The sequence below is a fragment of the Aotus nancymaae genome, unplaced genomic scaffold, assembly GCF_030222135.1.
Source record: "Aotus nancymaae isolate 86718 unplaced genomic scaffold, 86718_ANA_hifiasm-v0.15.2.pri h1tg000009l, whole genome shotgun sequence".
Classification (NCBI taxonomy): domain Eukaryota; kingdom Metazoa; phylum Chordata; class Mammalia; order Primates; family Aotidae; genus Aotus; species Aotus nancymaae.
This window is the reverse complement of record NW_026988420.1, coordinates 5,042,836-5,063,724: the sequence shown is the minus strand read 5'-3', so window position 1 is coordinate 5,063,724 and position 20,889 is coordinate 5,042,836. Positions and strand designations below refer to the sequence as shown.

Below are 20,889 nucleotides of genomic sequence, written 5' to 3'. Positions count from 1 at the left end.
GAAAAATTGGTCAGTGAAAAACATAGATATATGGCTAGTGGATTAAAAAACATTAACTTTGGTAACTAACAAAAGGTTGATAAGTACTGTCACCCAGTGGGGGTTAAAAAAAATAAACTGGAAAATACGTTGTGACAGGAAAATTACAATAAGAAATGCTTTCCCCAAGAGGAAATATAAAATTTCATTAAAGTATATTTGGATAAATATTAATACTTTGACTTTTAAATCATGATAGTGTGACTTTAATAATATTTATGCCTGTATTATCTTCAGTGGATCAAATCATTTGCAGTATTCCTAGAATCTTTCTGGTATTTTTTAGTTGCAATAAAGTTCAGCCCATAGCATATAGCTTTTTTTCTCGGACACTTATTATTTCAGTATATAGTTTTTAGGAAAGATTTGTTTCTTTGCTTATATTATTGGTTCTGTAGTGAGACTCATATAATATTGAACATTTTAGAAATGTAGCTGGGTGTGATGGTGTACACCTGTAGTCCCAGCTACTTAAGAGTTTCAGGCAGCAAAATTTCTTGAGCCCAGGAGTGCGAGAACATCCTGGGCAACATAACAAGACTGCATCTGATTTAAAAATATAGACTGTGGAAATGTAGAAATTTAAATTTATGTTCTCAGAATTTGTATTACAAAGAAATTTTTGTGTCTTTTATAAGTTGTCCATGAAGAGTTTTATCTAAAACACTTCATCTAATAGAGTAACATGTATTTTGCTGCAAAGAACCAGTTGTAGAAGCAGAGACTCTTAATACCAATATGATAATATTTTAACATCATAATTTTGTCATTGTTGTTTATTTAAAATGTCCACTTGGCCAGGCATGGTGGCTTACACCTGTAATCCCAACACTTTGGAAGCCCGAGGCGGGCAGATCATCTTAGTTCAGGAGTTTGAGACCAAGCTGGCCAAAATGGTGAACACTAGGAAAACACTGAAAACTTAATTTAATATGAACTTAGGATAATACCTAGCTATAACTATTTTATGATTATAATTATTCTCTTACACATTGACATTGTAATTGAGTTGATATATTTTTTATTCTGAATAATCTTGTAACATTGAACAAGGGGTATGAAAGACAGTGACTAAATATTTACCCCAGATGGTGAAGATTTGAAACGTGATAGCTTGATGTGAATAGATGGACTCATTCCATTAAGACTGACCTAACAGATTGATCTCTACAGGGTGATTAGAGTGAGGTTTGGATCACTTTTGAAGAGTTTAACATTTCTCCTTCTTAAAGGGAATTCGTCATACTTCAGATGCTATCTGTCAGTTCCAGAATGTTCCAGCCTAGCGACATCAAACTTCTCCTCTACTTAAGTACTTTGGAATACTTTTGGACCAGGGACAGCTCAACAAATATGAATCCTTAGAGCTTTGTAGGCCTATGCTTTGCCATAGGCGTAAACATTTTTTGGAGAAATGGTTAAAAGAAGATAAGGTACATTAAATTATGTTGACATAATCTTGTTTTAATTGCATTAAATATGATGTTAGCAAGTTAAAATCATTTAGTCTGCACCAGAAATGTCTCCATTACTGCTTGTAGAAACAGAACAAAAATATACATTGCATAAGATTGGTTCACTTATTTCCTTTTGAAAGTACATATGTATTTAATGGATATCGAGGTTGGATATCTTTCTTTTGTTTGGGTTTTTAAATGCAATCCAGGATTCTTTCTTGGTGTTTAAAACAACCTGGAAGTGAATTGCTGTCCTTCTGCTTTTGGAAAGCTCACTGTGAGATACTTGCCTCAGTATCCATCATATTTGTCAATATATGTGACTCATTTGGACATAGGAATATACTCTTACCTACCATATTCCACATTAGAGATGCACAGTAGCTCTACCCATACAAGTCTCATGTTTTCTTTTAGAATTTCGAAAGTATCATCAAACTTACCATATTTGCTGCTGGTAAACATGTTTGAGTAGGCAAGGAAAATGTTATATAAAATGTTGGATCTGGCTGCGTGTGGTGGTTCACGCCTGTAATCCTAGCACTTTGGGGTCCAAGGTGGGGGCAACACTTTTAAGGTCAGGAATTCGAGACTCACCTGGCCAACGTGGTGAAACCTCATCTTTACCAAAAATACAAAAATGAGCCAGACATCATGGTGAGTGCCTGTAATCCCGCTACTCAGGAGGCTGAGGCAGGAGAATCACTAGATCCCGGGAGGTGAAGGTTGCAGTGAGCTGAGATTACACCATTGAACTCCAGCCTGGGCAATAGAGGGAGACTTAATCTTACAAAAAACAAATTGGATCTTAATAAGGCAGCACAACTATCTAATTAGCAATGAGATATCATCTCCCAGTGATTTCACGGAATGTTATTGTTACATGGAAAAAATATTTAATTTGGTTTCTTGAAGTTTATTTAACTATGAACCTATTCTAAATGTTAACTAGCTTCCTTTATGGTAGGTCGTCTCGATGCCTTTTATATTCACTCAGTACTTATTCAATATTTCTCTTTACACAGAGCATGTAATGGTAGTATGTTTTCCTGAGCGCCTCATTTCTTATGTGGAATAGTGACAGAGAAAGACAAAGAACGCTGCTAGTTTGTAAGATAAGTTTCAGCTGTCCATGAGTGTTGATTCTTTTCACACTACCATAAAAAAAAAGGGGCCTTTCTCCTCAAAGTTGTAGTGTGGAATTGCCATTGTCAAGAACTGAAATAGTATTGTTTAAAGCACTCTGAATAGTGAATAACATTTAGTGTTATTATTCTTTCATCATTATTATATGTTAGTACAGTTTTTATATTATTAATTCTAAGTACTTGTTTCTTGACCCAGCATTTGGCAATTTTGTAAGATACTAGAGAATAGCACATCAGATTTGGGGTGCTTGGACAGGAGTCTCTGCTGAAGAATAGCCATGCTATCGAGGATTTGAAGTCCATCCTAATTGATTAGCATAAGGCAGGGCTGAGTTTGGTGGCTCACACATGTAATCCCACTACTAAATTTAGGAGGCTGAGGCAAAAGGATCACTTGATGCCAGGAATTTGAGACCAGCCTAGACAACACAGCGAGACCATATTAAATAAATACATAATACTTTTAAAAAAGGAAAGGGAGGGTGAGAACAGCCAAGGTAACTGATTTGACCTATGTAACAGGGTGAAAACTTTTTAGGTGTCATTAACCTTTTCTGTGAACAGTCAGAAGGGACCATTTTTGGTATTAATAAAAGAGACATTAATCAACTATTCATTAGTTAGCATGTTCAGTTCAATTTTTTATTTTCAGTGCTAAATATCATTTATATAAGAGCTAGTCTCCAGAGTAGAAAATCAACTTGAGTATGTAAACCAGAACTCTTAGGAAATGAATTTCCAAATTGGGCAGCTGAATGAGTGAGGCAGATTGAATAACACAGAAGAGGGTATCTGTTTGTCCACTACCTAAAAATTCTTAAGAGTGTCCTTCCTGCCCTATAAGCTTAAATCCTAGTCAAGAAGATAGTGGAACTTGGATCTTTCAGAGTTATAGGTTATACTCTGAGTTTAATAACTATCCTTATGGTAAACCTCATCTGGCTTCTTCAGTATCAAATTTTCATTTGATAACATTACATTAAAAGTTGCTTTTTGATTTTGAAAAATTGGGGCCATGTGATGTGAGTCTACTATCTGAATATTCTTAGTAGTTAGAAGTACAAGAAGTACAAGATTCTGCTTTAAAGTACTTAAATTCCCAACAAGGTAGTTGATAGTATGTATCCAAATGCAATCTTAGTGGGCTTTTTATCTTTAAGTAGGATTTGTGGAGTTCTACTGAGACATTGCTGTGACTATAAGATTAAGAGTCTACCAATCACAACTCCTGAATATTTATAATATATTCTGTAAAACTAATGAAGTACATCTTATACTGGTTATTATTTATAGTGGACATAGTGTCAACTGCTCATTTCTGAAACAGTTCATGGATCACTAAAGAATCTATTTTTCCTTTGGACAGCTGGAATGTTCTGAAGAACTGGGTGATCTTTTGAGACCTGTGTTACCTACATTGGCACTTGATGTGCACCTAAGGCTTAATGTCCCAAATAAAGTCATTCTGTGCTTTGCAGAAACAGGTCAAGTCCAGGAGATTGTTTTATATGCTAAAAAAGTGAGTTCAATTAAACAAATTCTCAGCATGAATTCATTGAAACTGGTAGATAAATTAACTCTTGGTTACTTTAATAGTGAATTTTCTTTCATTTTCATTTGCTTCAAAATGTATAAAAATTCTCTTAGTCTTCATATCAAATTCATACTTGTTAAATGAAGACAATTACTCTTGCATGCCTTATCAGAATTTAAGAAAGTAGGGCCATGTTTAACATGTTAGAACAAACTTTTGAAATGCTCATTCATTGAAAATGGATAAGCCAGGCTAGGTGTGGTGGCTTGCGCCTGTATTCCCAATACTTTGGGAGGCCAAGACGAGCAGATCGATTGAGCTCAGGAGTTTGAGACTAGACTGGGCAACATGGTGAAACCCTGTCTTTATTAAAATTACAAAAAAAAAAAAAATAGCCGGGCAAGGTGGTGTGTGCCTGTGATCCTAGCTACTCAGGAGGCCAAGGTAGGAAGATCACTTTAGCCCAGGGGCCGGAGGTTCCAGTGAACTGAGATTGCACCTCTGCACTCCACCTTGCATGACAAAGCAAGATCCTGTCTCAAAAAAAAAAAGAAGAAGAAAATGGATAAGTCAATTATAAAAAGTGACAGGTCTTTGTTCAAATATGTCATCACCAAGGTTTAATTGAGCACCTTAAATTGAAAATGAATTTGTGCTTCCACCAGTAGTTCTATATCAGCAAGATTTTATCGTAGAAAAAGTCTTTAAACGCTATAAGATTGATACACAGCAGCAGCGTTTATAAGTCGCACCATGCCCCAGCAAAAGGTGCTCTATTTGGTTATAATTATATAACCAAATGCAGAGCTTTACTTATTCACTCAGCTTTTTTCTTTCACCCATCAAAGGGTAATGTTGCTCTCTTTATTGGTATTTCAGACTTTCTTCATCAGTATTGTGATTTTAATTGCATTTGTCTAAAAACCGCCTTTTTATGCAATGCCCTTGATGTGGAGCTGTTTGCATTAATACACTTCTTTTTTCAGCATGTCCTTGAAGTATGGGTCTTTGGAATATAAAATGCAAAAACCATATAGATAAGTGTTGGGGTTCGAGAATCATTGGGCATTAAATCTGTTTAGCACTTAGTCCTGTTCATTCTTTTTTAAAAAGGAGAAAACTGAGACCCAGGCAGAAGAATTTGTTCTTCAAACTGCAAAAGCAGAGTTACCCCAATTCATCCAAACGCATAGTATTTTGGAGAAAAAAAGACAATCCTATGATGGCAAGCAGCCATAAGGACTAATGGCAAGCTTACTTGGCAAAACCGTTAATTTGCCAAATCCTGTGTGTTGTAAAATATCTTCTAATCTTATTTCTAACAAGCATTGGACTGATGGGAGAAAAGAGAGTACTACAGATAAGGTAAAGATCAAATCCTTTGTGGCGTGGAGAGAGTGAAAGAAGAAAGCATAGCAATTTGGTGACAAGATTTTATCTGCTTGTCAAGATAGCAAAATTCTATAGAATGGCCATCTCTGAGCAAATGACTCCTTCCTCTCCAGGCATGTGCTGTGTATGGAGCACCCTGTGTCCAGTCCTTGACAAGCCAGTGTCATTGCAGTTTCTCCAAAGCAAAGATTGTGCTTGGGAAATTTTGCCACTAGGGGGCAACATTGTCTAACTTTTGCTCTTAGGGAACACCCCCCCCCACCCCCCCACCACCACCCCAGCCACTTTCCACCCCTTTTTTAAGGAAAAGGTTTTTTTTTTTTTTGCCCTGGGGTATGCCAAATAAACCCTTCAGAAATCACATCTTTGCAGTCACTCATCAGAGTGGGGAGAAAGAAATGCAGTCCTGATTAACAATGAGATACGGGAGAGCCCTTGATGACTTTCCTGGCAATTACCTTGGTGCTCACCTGAATGAAGCTGGAAAGACATATGCTTGGGTCTGTGCATGTGAATCTCATTAGTATGACTAGGCAGGGTTGTTACGTGTAACACAGGTAATGTGTGAAAATCCAGAGAGGATTTAGATTTGCAATGTTCATCCTTGTCCTGGATCACCATCCTTGGATTAGTAAACTTAGTGAAAGAACTACAAAATAAACTCGTTTATTGCATCTCCCCTCAAAATGTCTTCATGAGCATGGGCTTTTCTTGCAGCAAAGGCCATGTTGCAAGATGATCTCAATCATAGATTATTAAGATGTAACAGAAATCAAGACATAGGTGGGAGAGTCTTAGCCATTTTCCCCATTTAATGTGCCCATACAAAACAAAACACAGAAAGGCAGAAGGAAATTAACTCATTTTCCCCAGAAAGACTATGGTGATGTTAGAAGGATCATCCTTCTAACATTAGAAGGACGATCCTTCTAACATTAGAAGGACTTTCTTTCTTGGCTTTGTGAGTTCTCTCTAACCCCTTCTCCAGCTAGAAAATAAGCTTTGGGAAGCAATTTTGGTTTCTGGAGTCTTCCTCTAAACCTCTCTGTCACACACTGGTGGTCATTTTCCCTCCCTGACCCATCTCATATCATTCTCACCGCTGGAGTAAGGTAACAGTTGGCAGTGGCCATGTTCAGAGTCTAGTGCCCCGGCTTAACCACACAACACCCAGATAACTGCATTGTTACCCTTCCCACCCAAGGTGGGCCTGGGGACAGTGGCTCCTGGGTGAGGAGGGGTGGCAGACAGGCAGCTCTGCTTCTCTGTTTGCTGAGAGTTTCCAGTTTGAAAAACAAACATTCCCATTTAATAGGCAATCTAATGGAAATCACCTGCTCCTCGAATAATCATTGAACAGATTGATAGCACACAGTAGCGAGGCTTCTGGGCTTCAATACTACCTGGCTGATTCCAGTAGATGGAATGAAAACAACCCAAACAAACCACTGTCCATTGTTTAGAAGCTCATTATTCACAGGGAAATCACAGCCTTCATGAATCGGAGCTCCTCCACTGGAAAGGCAAGAGGGCCTGTGGTCAGGGGAAGAGTGCCCTGGATCCTCCAGGGAGGTCTTTGAGTCCTGGCTTTGCAACTTACAAGATGTGGGGGAAAAAAAAAAAACCCTACAGAGTCCATGGAGATAAAATACCTACCATGAAGCCTCATAGACAGTATAGGATCAAGTTAGGTACTATCAGTAAAGCACTTTCTAAATTTGAAGTGTCAAGCCCTCAAGTTCGACAACACTCAGACACTCAATACAGCGGTCCCGTCATCCACAGCTTCACTTTCCGTGCTTTCAGCACTGTAATCTGAAAATATTGAGTACGAAATTTCAGAAATAAAAAAAGTCTGCGTTTTAAATTGCACACAATTCTGAGTAATGTGATAAAATTTTGCATCATCCTGCTCCACCCCCACCAAGGACATGAATCCTTTTATACAGGGGACCCACGCTGTCTCTACCCCCCACCCACTAGTCACTTTGGAGCCCTCTTGGTTATTAGACCGACTGTTGTGGTATCGTAGTGCTTGGGTTCAAGTCGCCCTTATGATACAGGAGCTAAAAAGAAACTATTTAGGCAGATAGTGAAGGTAAGAGAGTCCTCGGTAGAATTTTTCTTTTAATAAAAAGCAGTCCCCAAATTATGTCCTTCCTAAAAAAGAGCAGCCTAAAAAATGGAGCTGCAGATATAGATAAGCAAGCTGGAAGATTGCACAGGTGAGTGCCAGCAGCTGTGCCAATAGACAGGGGCTACTTGGAAGCCAGGCATGCTTAACATGGAGGCTCCGTCCTCCCTTTTCTTTGTTGTCACGTGTACAGTAAAGCAGCAGGCAACATGGCCCCAGCCAGATAGATAACCTGTCTGCATGATAACATATTAGAGTGGGGTGGCCAGCCTCTTTGCACACTATGTGAATGGCACATCTGGTCCAACCAATTATTCGTCTCCTATGTGACTCAGGCACCACCTCCTCAAGCCAGTCTAAAACCCTGTGCATTTCACCAAGAAACTGGCAACTCGTTTTCTCGGAGCACAGGAAAGGCTGAAGCCAGTCACCACACTTAAAGAAAAAAATTTTTTTTTTTTTTTGACTGTCAGATTGAAATTTAATAAGCTTTGAAGTGAAGCAGATAGCTCTGTTGATAATGTTTTATAGGTTTGCAACAAAACAAAACGAAGCTTAGTGGCGTGTCTTGGCACTATTTAGATAAAGAGGTCCAGGATGCAAACCTGTGGACTGGCCGTCCTGCCATCCTCACCAAAACCCCCAACCAGGTAAAGATGATCATTCCAAAGGCAGGTGCGATGGCCCACGCGTTTCAGCCGGCGGTCTGCACAGGGGAAGTGGAACCACATAGGAGGAGACTTGCGGTATCATAGATGTAGAGATCATTGCAGATGGTGTCTCTAGCTCTGGTCAGAGTTTCTCCACCAAACAGCACAGCAAAGGGCCCCACCACAGAACATGAGTGGTGCCGTAGTCCTTGGGGCCCTTCTGGGACCCCTGCCCACTGCTCACCAGCCTTGCAAGCATGTGGTTCCTCCTTGACTTTCCCATGACTCCAATGCCCAGCTACTTCTGATTCAGCTAAGTTCCAACCTCCAAAGAGCAACAGCTGATGACCTGGATGGGGCCCAGGAATTTGGAGCAGGGCCGCACAGTGACCTGAGCGTGAGGCTGTGTGGCAGCCTTCTTCCTTGTAGCAATAGCTGCGGGCGTTGGGGTCCAGCCTTAACGTGTAGATGCTTCCATAGCGTCGCTGGGTGCGGATACCGCCCTCCGGGCCAGCCACCCGCAGCTCTCGGTCGGAGAGGCGGGTTCAGGTGTGACTACTGAGGCAGGCGAGGGGGCAGTCGCCAGGGGTCGCTGTCCACGCCTCCCACACACCGCGCTCTGTGTCCAGCGCGGTCACTGTTGCCAGGCGGCGCGACCCGTGCCAGGCGGCGCGACCCGTCCCAGCCGCCCACCACGCAGAGCCAACGCCCGCCCACGGGGGCCGCGTCGTGGTGACTGCGCGGGGGGGGTTCCCTGGGCTCCCAATCGTACGGCCTGGCCCCTAGCCGGGTCGAAGACCACCGTGTGGCTGCTGGGCTCTCTCGCTCCTCCTGCTAGGAGACCACCTACGAGATGGAACTGTCCCCGCAGTTCGGTGCATGAATGGAAGGCCCGAGCCAAAAGCGCGTCCCGAGCCACCTGCCTCCACGCCCAGCCCGAGGCCCGACCCGGGGGCACCGCCACCGCCATGCGGCCCGGGGAGAGGGAGGGCGGTGGGGTCTGCGGCTGGGAACGCGCCCCTACATGGCGAGCCAAGCACCTCGCCTTCCGCGGTCTTCCCTGGGAATCATTTTTTTTTTCCCCAAAATGTGTTTATTGAGATGGTTTCCCACTCATCTTGATTCAGAGTGCTTTTAGTGCTGCTTCCTCCTGAAAGAACATCCTTCTGTAAGCCTTGCTTTTCCTCCTGCAGGCTGGCAGAGGACAGTGGAGCAGCCAACACCCAAAACTACCGTTTGTGCATGGCTGCAGACCGTGGTGATTTTATAGCATCCTGGGCATTTCACATCCATGAGGTAGGAACTGGGGCTCTGCACTAAGCGTTTCTTCTTGTGTTTCCTCTTCTCCTCTTCTGGAGAGGGATGAAGGAGATCCTTTGCGAGAGGCATGTTCTCGTGGATAGGTCGTCACCCCCGGAAAGGCTTTTTTTTTTTTTTTTTTCTTATAAACTGAAGTTTGATTACAAGCAAGAACAGAGAATACTGGCTTAAATAAAAAGTACGTAGGAGCCCCCTCCTCTAGCCAGCTTCTTCCTCACCTTCCATGGTCACTGCAGTGATGGCCCAGGGCCCTGAGGCTGGGGCGAAGCTCTTTCTCCCAGAGGGGACCCTCTGTGGCTGCCATTCCCAGCTGTCTGTGACCACTAGCCTCTGGAGTGAGAAGGCAAGATCTGGGGACTTTCTATGTCATTTTCCAAGAGCTTCAGCCCACTTGAAGGGCCAAGGAGGGGGATAGTGGGACAATATCTATTTTGAAAAGAAATTACGGCTCCCAGTGGAGGAGAAACATCCTCTGAGTTTCTGGCCCAGACTTAGGCCAAACTTCACTTGCCTCCTGGCTCACCCTGTACCTTCCTTCCTTTTCTCTGATTGGAGGTCCCAGCTTGGCAGAAACACCTTGTCTTCCAGCCCCTGGCTCTGAGTCCCATACTCAGAGCTCAGAGGAGGGGATGTAGAATGGCAGCCGCTCCCAAGAGCCATCACTCCACCCACCACGTGAACTACAAACCGCTGCTCAACAAAACAAGAGAGGACACAAGCAGATGGAGAAACATTCCATGTTCATGGTTAGAAAGAATTAATATCATGAAAATGGCCATACTGCCCAAAGTAGTTTACAGATTCAACACTATCCCCATCAAGCTACCTAAGACCTTCTTCACAGAACTGGAAAAAAACACCTTAAACTTCATATGGAACCAAAAGAGAGCCAGCATAGCCAAGTCAATTGTAAGCAAAAAGAACAAAGCAGGAGGCATCACACTACCGGACTTCAAACTATACTACAAGGCTACAGTAGTCAAAACAGCATGCTACTGGTACCAAAACAGAGATATAGACCAATGGAACAGAACAGAAGCCTTGGAGGCAACACAACATATCTACAACCATCAATCTTTGACAAACCTGACAAAAACAAACAGTGGGGAAAGGATTCCCTGTTTAATAAGTGGTGTTGGGAAAACTGGCTAGCTATGTGCAGAAAGCAGAAACTGGACCCCTTCCTGACACCTGACACTAAAATTAACTCCAGATGGATTAAAGATTTAAACATAAGACCTAACACCATAAAAACCCTAGAAGAAAATCCAGGCAAAACCATTCAGGACATAGGCGTAGGCAAGGACTTCATGACCAAAACACCAAAAGCATTGGCAACAAAAACCAAAATAGGCCGGGCGCGGTGGCTCAAGCCTGTAATCCCAGCACTTTGGGAGGCCGAGGCGGGTGGATCACGAGGTCAAGAGATCGAGACCATCCTGGTCAACATGGTGAAACTCCGTCTCTACTAATACAAAAAATTAGCTGGGCACGGTGGCACGTGCCTGTAATCCCAGCTACTCAGGAGGCTGAGGCAGGAGAATTGCCTGAACCCAGGAGGCGGAGGTTGCGGTGAGCCGAGATCGCGCCATTGCACTCCAGCCTGGGTATCAAGAGCGAAACTCCGTCTCAAAAAAAAAAAAAAAAAAAACCAAAATAGACAAATGGGACCTAATCAAACTCCACAGCTTCTGCGCAGCAAAAGAAACAGTCATTAGAGTGAATCGGCAACCAACAGAATGGGAAAAAATTTTTGCAGTTTACCCATCTGACAAAGGGCTGATATCCAGAATTTACAAAGAACTAAAACAGATTTACAAGAAAAAAAACAAACAAACCCATTCAAAAGTGGGCAAAGGATATGAACAGACACTTTACAAAAGAAGACATACATGAGGCCAACAAACATATGACAAAATGCTTATCATCACTGGTGATTAGAGAAATGCAAATCAAAACTACATTGAGATACCATCTCACGCCAGTTAGAATGGCGATCATTAAAAAATCTGGAGACGACAGATGCTGGAGAGGATATGGAGAAATAGGAACACTTTTACACTGTTGGTGGGAGTGTAAATTAATTCAACCATTGTGGAAGACAGTGTGGTGATTCCTCAAGGACCTAGAAATAGAAATTCCATTTGACCCAGCAATCCCATTACTGGGTATATATCCAAAGGATTATAAATCGTTCTACTATAAGGACACATGCACACGAATGTTCATTGCAGCACTGTTTACAATAGCAAAGACCTGGAACCAACCCAAATGCCCATCGATGATAGACTGGACAGGGAAAATGTGGCACATATACACCATGGAATATTATGCAGCCATCAAAAACGATGAGTTCATGTCCTTTGTAGGGACATGGATGAACCTGGAAACCATCATTCTCAGCAAACTGACACAAGGACAGAAAATCAAACACCACATGTTCTCACTCATAGGCGGGTGTTGAACAATGAGAACACATGGACACAGGGAGGGTAGCATCACACACTGGGGTCTGTTGGGGGGAAATAGGGGAGGGACAGTGGGGGGTGGGGAGTTGGGGAGGGATAGCATGGGGAGAAATGCCAGATATAGGTGAAGGGGAGGAAGGCAGCAAATCACACTGCCATGTATGCACCTATGCAACAATCTTGCATGTTCTTCACATGTACCCCAAAACCTAAAATACAATGATATATATATATATATAATAATAAAATAAATAAAAAACAGTGGATTTTTTTTTCCAGATGTCACCATCTATACTGACAATAGCTAGAGACAGAAGCAGCAAAGAGTTTCCTGAGCAGCCTCCCAGCACCCTTCCAGAACATTGCTCTCCTGTCCTGGAATCAGCAAGGCAGGGCCATCCAGAAAAGGCCAGAAGGCCAGGGTGTCCCTCCTCCCTTGGACCCTCAGCTCTTTCTTAAGGAACCCCAGACCAAGCCCCAGGGCTGGGCCTCCAGACTCCATTTCCACACAAGATGTGGTTTTGTGAACTTCCTTCCCCTCTGAGGGTCCCTCACTCTCCCCACACTCTGCCTCCCTGACCCTTGGCCTTTGACCCCCAACTCCCCATTTCTCACGGTCTACAGTGTCCTCACCCCAAAGGACAGACACAGATAAGCCACTTGATGAAGGAGAGGGGGTGTAGGCCTAGCCTGGGGGTGAGGAGGACACCCCCACTTTATAATCTGATACACCCCACCCTGCCCATTGCAGGGAGCCTGGAAGTTACCTCACATGACTTATTTTCTCCTCAGATCCCAGGAGGCAGCCAAGCTGGGATTCATCTCCATTTGCTGATGGGGAAATTGAGGCCCGGAAGGCCAAAGCCAGCCAAGGACCCTGAGGTGTGCTGAAGATCCAAGTCTCCAAAAGTCTGGTTCCTGTGCTTTCCCTGAGGACCCCTGCCCTCTGCAGTAGGTGGGGAAGCAGAGGGATTTCCCAGGGGTCACACCCTCCCAGGGCCAGCCTCACCACAGCTCGAGGGTTCAGCTCTGGGAGGGAGTCTAGGCCCAGCCTTGGGCAGTGGCTGCTTCCACCGCATGGTCCCACTTCAGCCTCTTCTTGTCTTCCCTGGGCCTCCCAACCTGTAGTCCCCAGGATTCTAGAGCATGGGGAGGCCTGCTCCCCACCCCCTAGGAGCACCCCAGGCCTCCCAATGTCCCCGGTAGCCAGCTCCACCCTAGGGCTTCTGTTAAAGCCTGAGTCCTTATTAGCAGCACTCTCAGGTCCCTCGGGGACAAGGGCCCTGTGCCTGTCTGTACTCTGTGCATTTGCCATTCCACCCTGGCTGTTCCACCCTGGCCGTGTCCTTTCCTCAGTACTGGTTGGGGCCATTGTCAGCAACTCAGGTTCACAGATGTTACCATTGTGCTCAGCCCAGAGGGGCCAAAGATGACTCCAGGAAACAGATCTGTGCCCCTCCTTCCCCCTCCTCATCCTCCCCCTTCCCCCTCCTCATTTTTTTTTTTTTTTTATTTAGAAGCTTTTAAAAATATTTAGATGCTAAAGGTTGTGGTAAAACTAGGCTGTGAAGTTGTTCCATTTATAAGCACCTTATTACAGGACAGTTACATGACCCTATAAGGGAGTGTGCTTTCAGTTCAAGAGAGTAATAAAGTGCCTAGCTATACAAAAACCACAAGACTTCAAACTGTAATTTAAGCTAACTGCATTTATACATTAGGGTTAACAAAATCTAGACCCTGTGTATGCAGACTTAGCCTAATTGTCCATTCTGTTTTAATAACCACATTTAAAAAAACTTACTCTTTATTGACTGAATAAGTAGGGTCCACTACTGTATCTCAATCAAATTTTATTGCTTTATTCATGTGGTGTTTTTTGCAAGGCACCGTGGTATGGACTAGAAAACTCGGAATGACTCATGAAGAAACCTTGGAATGACACATGAAGCATGATAGGAAAGTCACTCTGAGGCAGGATGCTTTGCTGAATTGTTTTCAACCAGGGTATCAAACATCAGGAATGAGTTCAAGTTAAAATTCACAGGAGAATGGAAACCTTAAGGTCAGTCACTTCACATGCCCATCCTGATACTTTGAATAATCTGGAAAATTGCAGAGCCACAAACAACAAAAATGAAGAGAGCCAATAACCAGGGTCCTACAGACGCCTTCTCTTCGGGGGCGTTTCTCGAGGTCTTGGCGACGTTGCCGCGCTGGACAATGTTCTTGCCGTGCTTCTCGTTGGCCATACGGATCCTCTGCTTGGCGACCATCTTCGCGGCGCCACCACCCGCCCCGGCCACCCCTCGGACTACCTCGCGCGCCTGCGTCCTCTGAGCCGCTGTGAGGCTCCGCTCCTAGGTGCCCGCGCCGCCGGAGCGCAGACGTTCTCAGGCCTGGCGCTAGCTACGGCCGCTGGGCCTGGGCGCGGCAAACGCGGAGGCTGAGCACGAGCCGGGCGCCGGCCACCCACTGACCGGCCGAGGGAGGCGGGTGCGCGGGAGGAAGAGAACTGGCCGCCGCTGTGGCTGCCGCCGGGAGCGCGGGGTGAAAGAGGAAGGAAACGCAACGCAACAACCGGACGGTGCAGCCCGCCGCCTCGATCTACTTTGGGTTCTGCTGCCAACGTCAGCACTAGGTGGGCTCCGCCCGCGGATGCACATAGGAGACATCCATTCATCATAAACATTTACTAAATTCATGCTGATGGAGAGACTTCCTACAGCATGTAATCCTTGTCAATCTAACTCTATGCAATTGTTTGCTTTTTGTTGTTGCTTTTTCTTGAGTTGGGATTCTCCTACAGGGACATAGTTGATGTTTCACCAAATTTGGGAAATTTATGGCCATCGTTTTTTTCTTTTTCTTTTCTTTCTTTCTTTTTTTTCTTTCTTTCTTTTTTTTTTTTTTTTTTTTTTTTTGAGAAAGGGTCTCATTCTGTTTTCCAGGCTGGAGTGCAGTGGCGTGATCTTGGCTCACTGCAATCTTTGCCTCCTGGGTTCAAGTGATTCTCCTGCCTCAGCCTCCCCAATAGCTGGGATTATAGGCATCTGCCACCACACCTGGCTACTTTTTTGTATTTTTTTTTTTTTTAGTAGAGACAAGGTTTCACCATGTTGACCAGGCTGGTCTCAAACTCCTGAGCTCCAGTGATCCACTCACTTCGGCCTCCCAAAGTGCTGGGATTACAGGCATGAGCCACCATGCCCGGCCTGTTTTTTCAAGTATACATTTTTTTGTCCCTGTCATTCTTTTCTCTGTTTCTTGGGCTTCAGTAAAATGTCTGTTAGGTCTTTTGATATTGTCCCACAGAACCCTGGATCTCTGCACATTTATTTTCGGTATTTTCCGTCTTTTTCATATTGGATAAGATTTTCTTGACTGTATTCCATCATCTCGAGTCAACTATTGAGCCTACATAGTGAATTTTAATTTTATATATTGTATTTTTCAATTATAATATTTCCCCTTGTTTCTTTTTTGTTATTTCTATTATGAGAATGCCTATATTTTCATTCATTTTAAGTTTATTTTTCTTTACCTCATGGTGTATAGTTTTCACAGATGCTTAAACATCTTCTAATAATCACAACACCTGGTTCATCTGGGGTTGACATGTTAGTTGCCCTTTCCCTTGAGAATTGGTCACATTTTCTTGTGTATGTCAGGTGATTTGGGGTTGTATCCTGGACATTGTGAATAAGTTATGTTGTGCAGACAGTGAGTCCTAGTATAATGCTATGGAGAATGTTCATGTTGTTGGTTTTGTAGGCAATCCGCTCGGTTAGATTTGGAACCACAAGCTCTGTCCACCTTTTGTGAATATCACTCAGGGGTAATGCTGAGGCTGATGAAGGTTATATACAGGATCAGGGAACCCTGTTTTTCTGGCTCTCTTCATGCTATTTTCCCCTCATTCCCCACCCCTCAAAAGATATTGTTTCCTGATTCTTCTGAGCAGAAAGATGTAATTTGTATGGGAGTTTTAGCTACCTACATGGCCACCCCCTGCCACATTCCTCAATGACCAGAGGCCACCCTTAAGACAAGGCCCTGAAGGGGAGAGAGAGAAACTCACCTTGTGGGTTGTCGTCTCCAAGTTTTGACTCCCTTCCATAGTCCACCTGCTTTTATTTACTTTCCAGAAACAGATGCCTCAGGTATTATATTTTTGTATTTTTTCCATCCAGAGTTTTTTGTTGTAATCAGACAACAGGATGGACTGTACTGGGCTCATGTTACATTAGTGAAATGGGAACCCCACAGAGCACTTTAGAATACAGTGAAGTGCCAAGTAACAACATTTCAGTCAACACTAAACTGCATATAAGATTATAATGGAGTTTAAAAATTCCTATTGCATTGCCATTGTAGTGTCTTTGTGCAATGCATTACTCAGAAGGAGAGTGTGATGACTCTCAATAGTGTTTGTTATGATGCCAGTACAAACCTATAGGGCCGCCAGTCATATAAAAGTGTACAGTAATGTCCTAAGCCTTCACATTCACTCATCACCCATTCACTGATTTGCCTAGAGCAACTTCCAGTCCTTCAAACTTCATTCATGATATGTGCCCTATACAAGTGTACCATTTTTATTTATTTATTTATTTATTTATTTGAGCCAGAGTCTTGCCGTGTCGCCAGGCGCCAGGCTGGAGTGCAGCGGCGTGATTTATGTTCACTGCAACCTCCGTCTCCCCGGTTCAAGCAATTCTCCTGCCTCAGCCTCCCTAGGAGCTGGGACTACAGGTGCAAGCCACCACACCCAGCTAATTTTTGTATTTTTAGTAGAGACGGGGTTTCACCGTGTTGGCCAGGATGGTCTCGATCTCTTGACCTCATGATCCACCTGCCTCAGCCTCCCACAGTGCTGGGATTACAGGTGTGAGCCACTGCACCCGGCCACAGTGTACCATTTTTAAATGTTTTATGCTGTATTCATTAATGCACCTTTTCTATGTGTAGATACGTTTAGATACACAAATACAATTGCATTACAATTGCCTACACTATTCAGTACACTAACATGCTGTATACAGGTGTGCAGCCTAGGAACAATGGGCTGTACCATGGGGCCTAGGTGTGTAGTAAGCTATGGCATCTAAGTTTGTGTGAGTACATTCTACCATGTTTGCACAACGATAACATCATTTAACAATGTATTTCTCAGAATATATTCCCACTGTTAAGGAATGTAGGATTGTATTAAAGCTTTGGGAAGTCTGATGATGATTACCATGGCATAGCATCATCATTTCCATATTTCAATAAAGTTTTGCCACAATGTCTTCTATACAGTAACTATTCAATACAGTGAACTCTGCCATGGTGTCTTACAGTGAATTAGTATTCAATACAGGTGTGTTGAACTGAATTTTATGAATTCACTGCTTTTGGAACCACATCCTAAAGTAAGTGAAGAGACAAATGTCTCAAGCCAATCAATAGTCAATAAAGCGACCTTTCTCTTTTCCCTCATAGTCCTGCCCTGCTCCATAACGTGGAAATGTCTAATAGTCCTTGTCTCAGACGGGAAGAATTGGGGAATAAACCTTTGTACTCTTGTTTGTTTGTTACCCTTTCCACTCCCCATTTTCTCATCCTCAGGAGAGAAGGGTGAGAACCTGACGTTCTTTGTTCTGTTTCCCTCATGATCAACTGTAATGTTTAAATGTATCTGCTCATACTTGGCCCCATGTCCTGGTTGTCTGAATTTTAGTCACTCAGGCTCCTTGGGGTGTGAGACAGGCCGAAGTCCCCCATGTTTGGGTGAGTGCATGCCAACCCCACTCTTCAACATGCAGCTCCCTAGGTCTGGATTGCAAGGGGAAGAGCAGACAGAGAGAAGGCACCACAGCAGCAGGTGCCTATGGCATTCTGCAATATCACCAAAACAGCAATTAAGTGAATGTTGTATGTTAATTTCCTCTGGGATCTGTGTCCAGTTCTCAATTAGCTTGAAATCTAGAGGCAAGGAGGAGGAGTGATTAGGCTCACACAGAACCCCAAACAGACAAGGTCATTCTTAGTGGAGAAATCTTAGAAGTTGTTGAAAGGACACCAGAATAGAGAGGTATACGACGATCATCAGGACGCTGACAGTGATAGCTGCCATTTGCTCATCCTCTGGTGCATGCCAGGTACTGCATCTGCAGCTCAGGGCAAATCTATAAGGAAGGCATTATCACCTCCACTTTGCATGGAGGAGTCAGAGGCTCTGAGTGGCTATGTGGCTTAGGAAGGCTGAACCCGACCCAGGGACTCAACATACTGAACTGTGTCTCCATGTTCTCCTGATAGCACCTCTGTATTTAACTTTGGCTGCTCAAAGCCATATACCATGAAACAGAAATAATACAGCTAAATATTAGAAAAGTGGAGGAAAAATACTTCTGAGCAATTTCTATATATAATAGCAAACCCAAAATAATGGAGTGAAAAAAGGTAAAAATTGGTATTTAAATCTTTTGTCCTTCATCATGAGAGTCAAAAAAGCAAGAAGAAATAGACGTTATTATAAGGCTTCCATTAGTTTGCCCAGACCCGATCAGAAGTATACACAGCTCATCACGCTCCTCACAAGTTTAACTGATGTCCCCAGAGAATCTTTACATTTTGTCTCTTTAAGGGAAGCAGCCGTATATAGGTAGATGGATATAAATAATTTTTTAAAGTCTCATTTACTCTGTTTTCTTTATGGAGAAGGAAGAGCATAGCATTTCATGTTGGATAGCTATATTCATAGTATGACCTCGTCGTATCTAGTATAATGCTCAGGAAATCTTCAAATAATAAGAGTTGAGTGAATTATGTCACTGGAATGATATTTCATTTAACAAATCTCTGCAAGAAAGAAAAGGATCATTTCCAGGACACTTTGGCTCATGTTTTAATGACAGAGTAGGTATCTGTACAGGTGCCTGGCTCATTTTGATTCCAGCAGAATAAGGAAGGATGCCACTTTATATCTGTAAATATCGGCTTTCCATTTCGGCTTTTATTACCTCCTTATGGTTGTGGCTCCAGAAAGCAGATCCAGGACCTCTGGGTCTGAAAAAAGGCTGATAATAGGAAAGCAGTAGGAGAGGTTCTTGCTCGCAAGAGCATGGTAGTGGGAGCCAGCTGTCCTAGCAAATTCTCCGTCATGTTCCCAGGGACTTTGCCACCAAGTCTCACTAACACTAACTCTCCATAGTGTGTCATCTGTGCAGATTATTATTATTTTTTCCAACTCAAATGCTGAAGAATTGGGAGGGGGCTCTCGTTTCATGAACGTTCATAAACATCATATTGATAGAGTCACCTCTTCCTCTGTGAAGTTGGAAAGAACAAAAAAAGCTGCATAAAAGCTTGTAGGAAACTCAGGACTGGATGCGGGTATTTGGGCTGTTTGCAGTCACGTAATGAGACTGAGTTTTTCTGATCTGTGGATTTCAGGGTACAGCTGTCATCATCATGTTACAAGTCATTTAAACCCCTACGTTCCTTATTTTGCCCCTGAAAAAATAAAATTCTAGCCTGGCAGTAGGTCTGAAGCACAGGAAGCTGTGATCTGGGTTTTCACTCTAATCAAACTAGAAGAACTCAGTTTCTTAGTAAACAGAGTAGAAAAGCAACCCAGCCTTCTCTAAGGTGTTTCATTTAGTCACTCACTCATTTATTGATTAAAAACGACATGACCAACACTATGACATACACCAGGGACACAGAGGGGTGGCCAGGATGCTGCCTGGGCCTAGTGGGAGAGATTGGTGAGTAAATAGGTAACTAGGTGGCAGTGTGCCAGGTGCTGGCATGGGACCAGGCACATGCTGTGGACACACATCTCTGGGAGAATCAAGCAGGCTCTCAAACAGGAGTCTTCTTCTTTTTTTTTTTTTTTTTTTTTTTTTTTTGTGTGTGTGTGTGTGTGTGAGACAGAGTCTCACTCTATTGCCCAGGCTGGAGTGCAATGGCACGATCATAGCTCACTGCAGCCTCAACTTCCCAGGCTCAAGTGATTCTCCTGCCTCAGCCTCCCGAGTAGCTGGGACTACAAGTGTACCCCACTGCACACAGCTAATTAAAAAATATATTTTTTTGTAGAGTTGGAGGTCTTGCTATGTTGCCCAAGCTGGTCTCGAACTCCTGGGCTCAAGTAATTCTCCCACCTTGGTTCTTCAAAGGGCTAGGATTACAGGTGTGAGCCACTGCACCTCACGAAGTGGGGACTTAAAGCAGAGATTTTCCAGCTGGAGCCAAAACATCAAGTCTGTCTCCAAGGCTGACTCTTTCAGAGGGTTCTCCATGTGCTAGCTACTTTATTTACAGGGTTTCTCCTCCTTTCACTAGCCCATTACCTCCAGCCAGTGCTGGTGATAGGAAATTTCTTTGGCGTTTTTCGCAGGCCACCCTGGTTAGTCCTACCCACCCCCATCACTGCACTGCTGTTTTATCGGCCCCTAATCTCAGGCATACATAATGTTGGCATAATGGGAGTGTAATAAATTTTTGCAGAACTGCTCATTGAAATGATATATTAATAATAGTATCGTATTAATGTACTCTTATTTATTATTTCATTTAATACATTGAAACCATATATCGTATAATTAATATGTTAGGATATTATGATATTATGATATTTTTATGATTCTTCTTCTTCTTCAGAGATCCAACTGCTGAGAACCCTTACAGACCTTCAGGCATCCATCATCCTTGGCTCTCTGAGTAGCACTGGACTCTTGATGATACTCTTCTCC

The 20,889-nt window shown here is 43.3% G+C and overlaps 3 protein-coding genes and 1 pseudogene across 3 annotated transcripts in view; all 4 read right to left on the bottom strand.

The window, feature by feature from the left end:
* The window catches only part of LOC105710091 (clathrin heavy chain 1-like), a 51,860-nt gene extending 45,157 nt beyond the window's left edge, over positions 1-6,703 (bottom strand). Inside the window, 1 exon segment of the mRNA XM_064373446.1 lies at positions 6,671-6,703. Coding sequence (XP_064229516.1) covers positions 6,671-6,703 — 33 coding nt within the window.
* A 1,579-nt stretch (positions 6,704-8,282) lies between these two features.
* On the bottom strand, positions 8,283-9,324 carry LOC105710327 (kelch domain-containing protein 9-like; annotated as a pseudogene).
* A 118-nt stretch (positions 9,325-9,442) lies between these two features.
* Positions 9,443-9,743, bottom strand: LOC105710320 (small ribosomal subunit protein eS27-like). Its single transcript, XM_012442601.2, has one exon. The coding sequence runs from the start codon at positions 9,741-9,743 to the stop codon at positions 9,489-9,491; it is 255 nt and encodes an 84-aa protein (XP_012298024.1). The 3' UTR covers positions 9,443-9,488.
* Positions 9,744-13,996: 4,253 nt separating this feature from the next.
* Positions 13,997-14,418, bottom strand: LOC105709761 (stress-associated endoplasmic reticulum protein 1-like). The gene has a single exon (XM_064373463.1). The coding sequence runs from the start codon at positions 14,416-14,418 to the stop codon at positions 14,218-14,220; it is 201 nt and encodes a 66-aa protein (XP_064229533.1). The 3' UTR covers positions 13,997-14,217.
* Between the last annotated feature and the right edge of the window lie 6,471 nt (positions 14,419-20,889).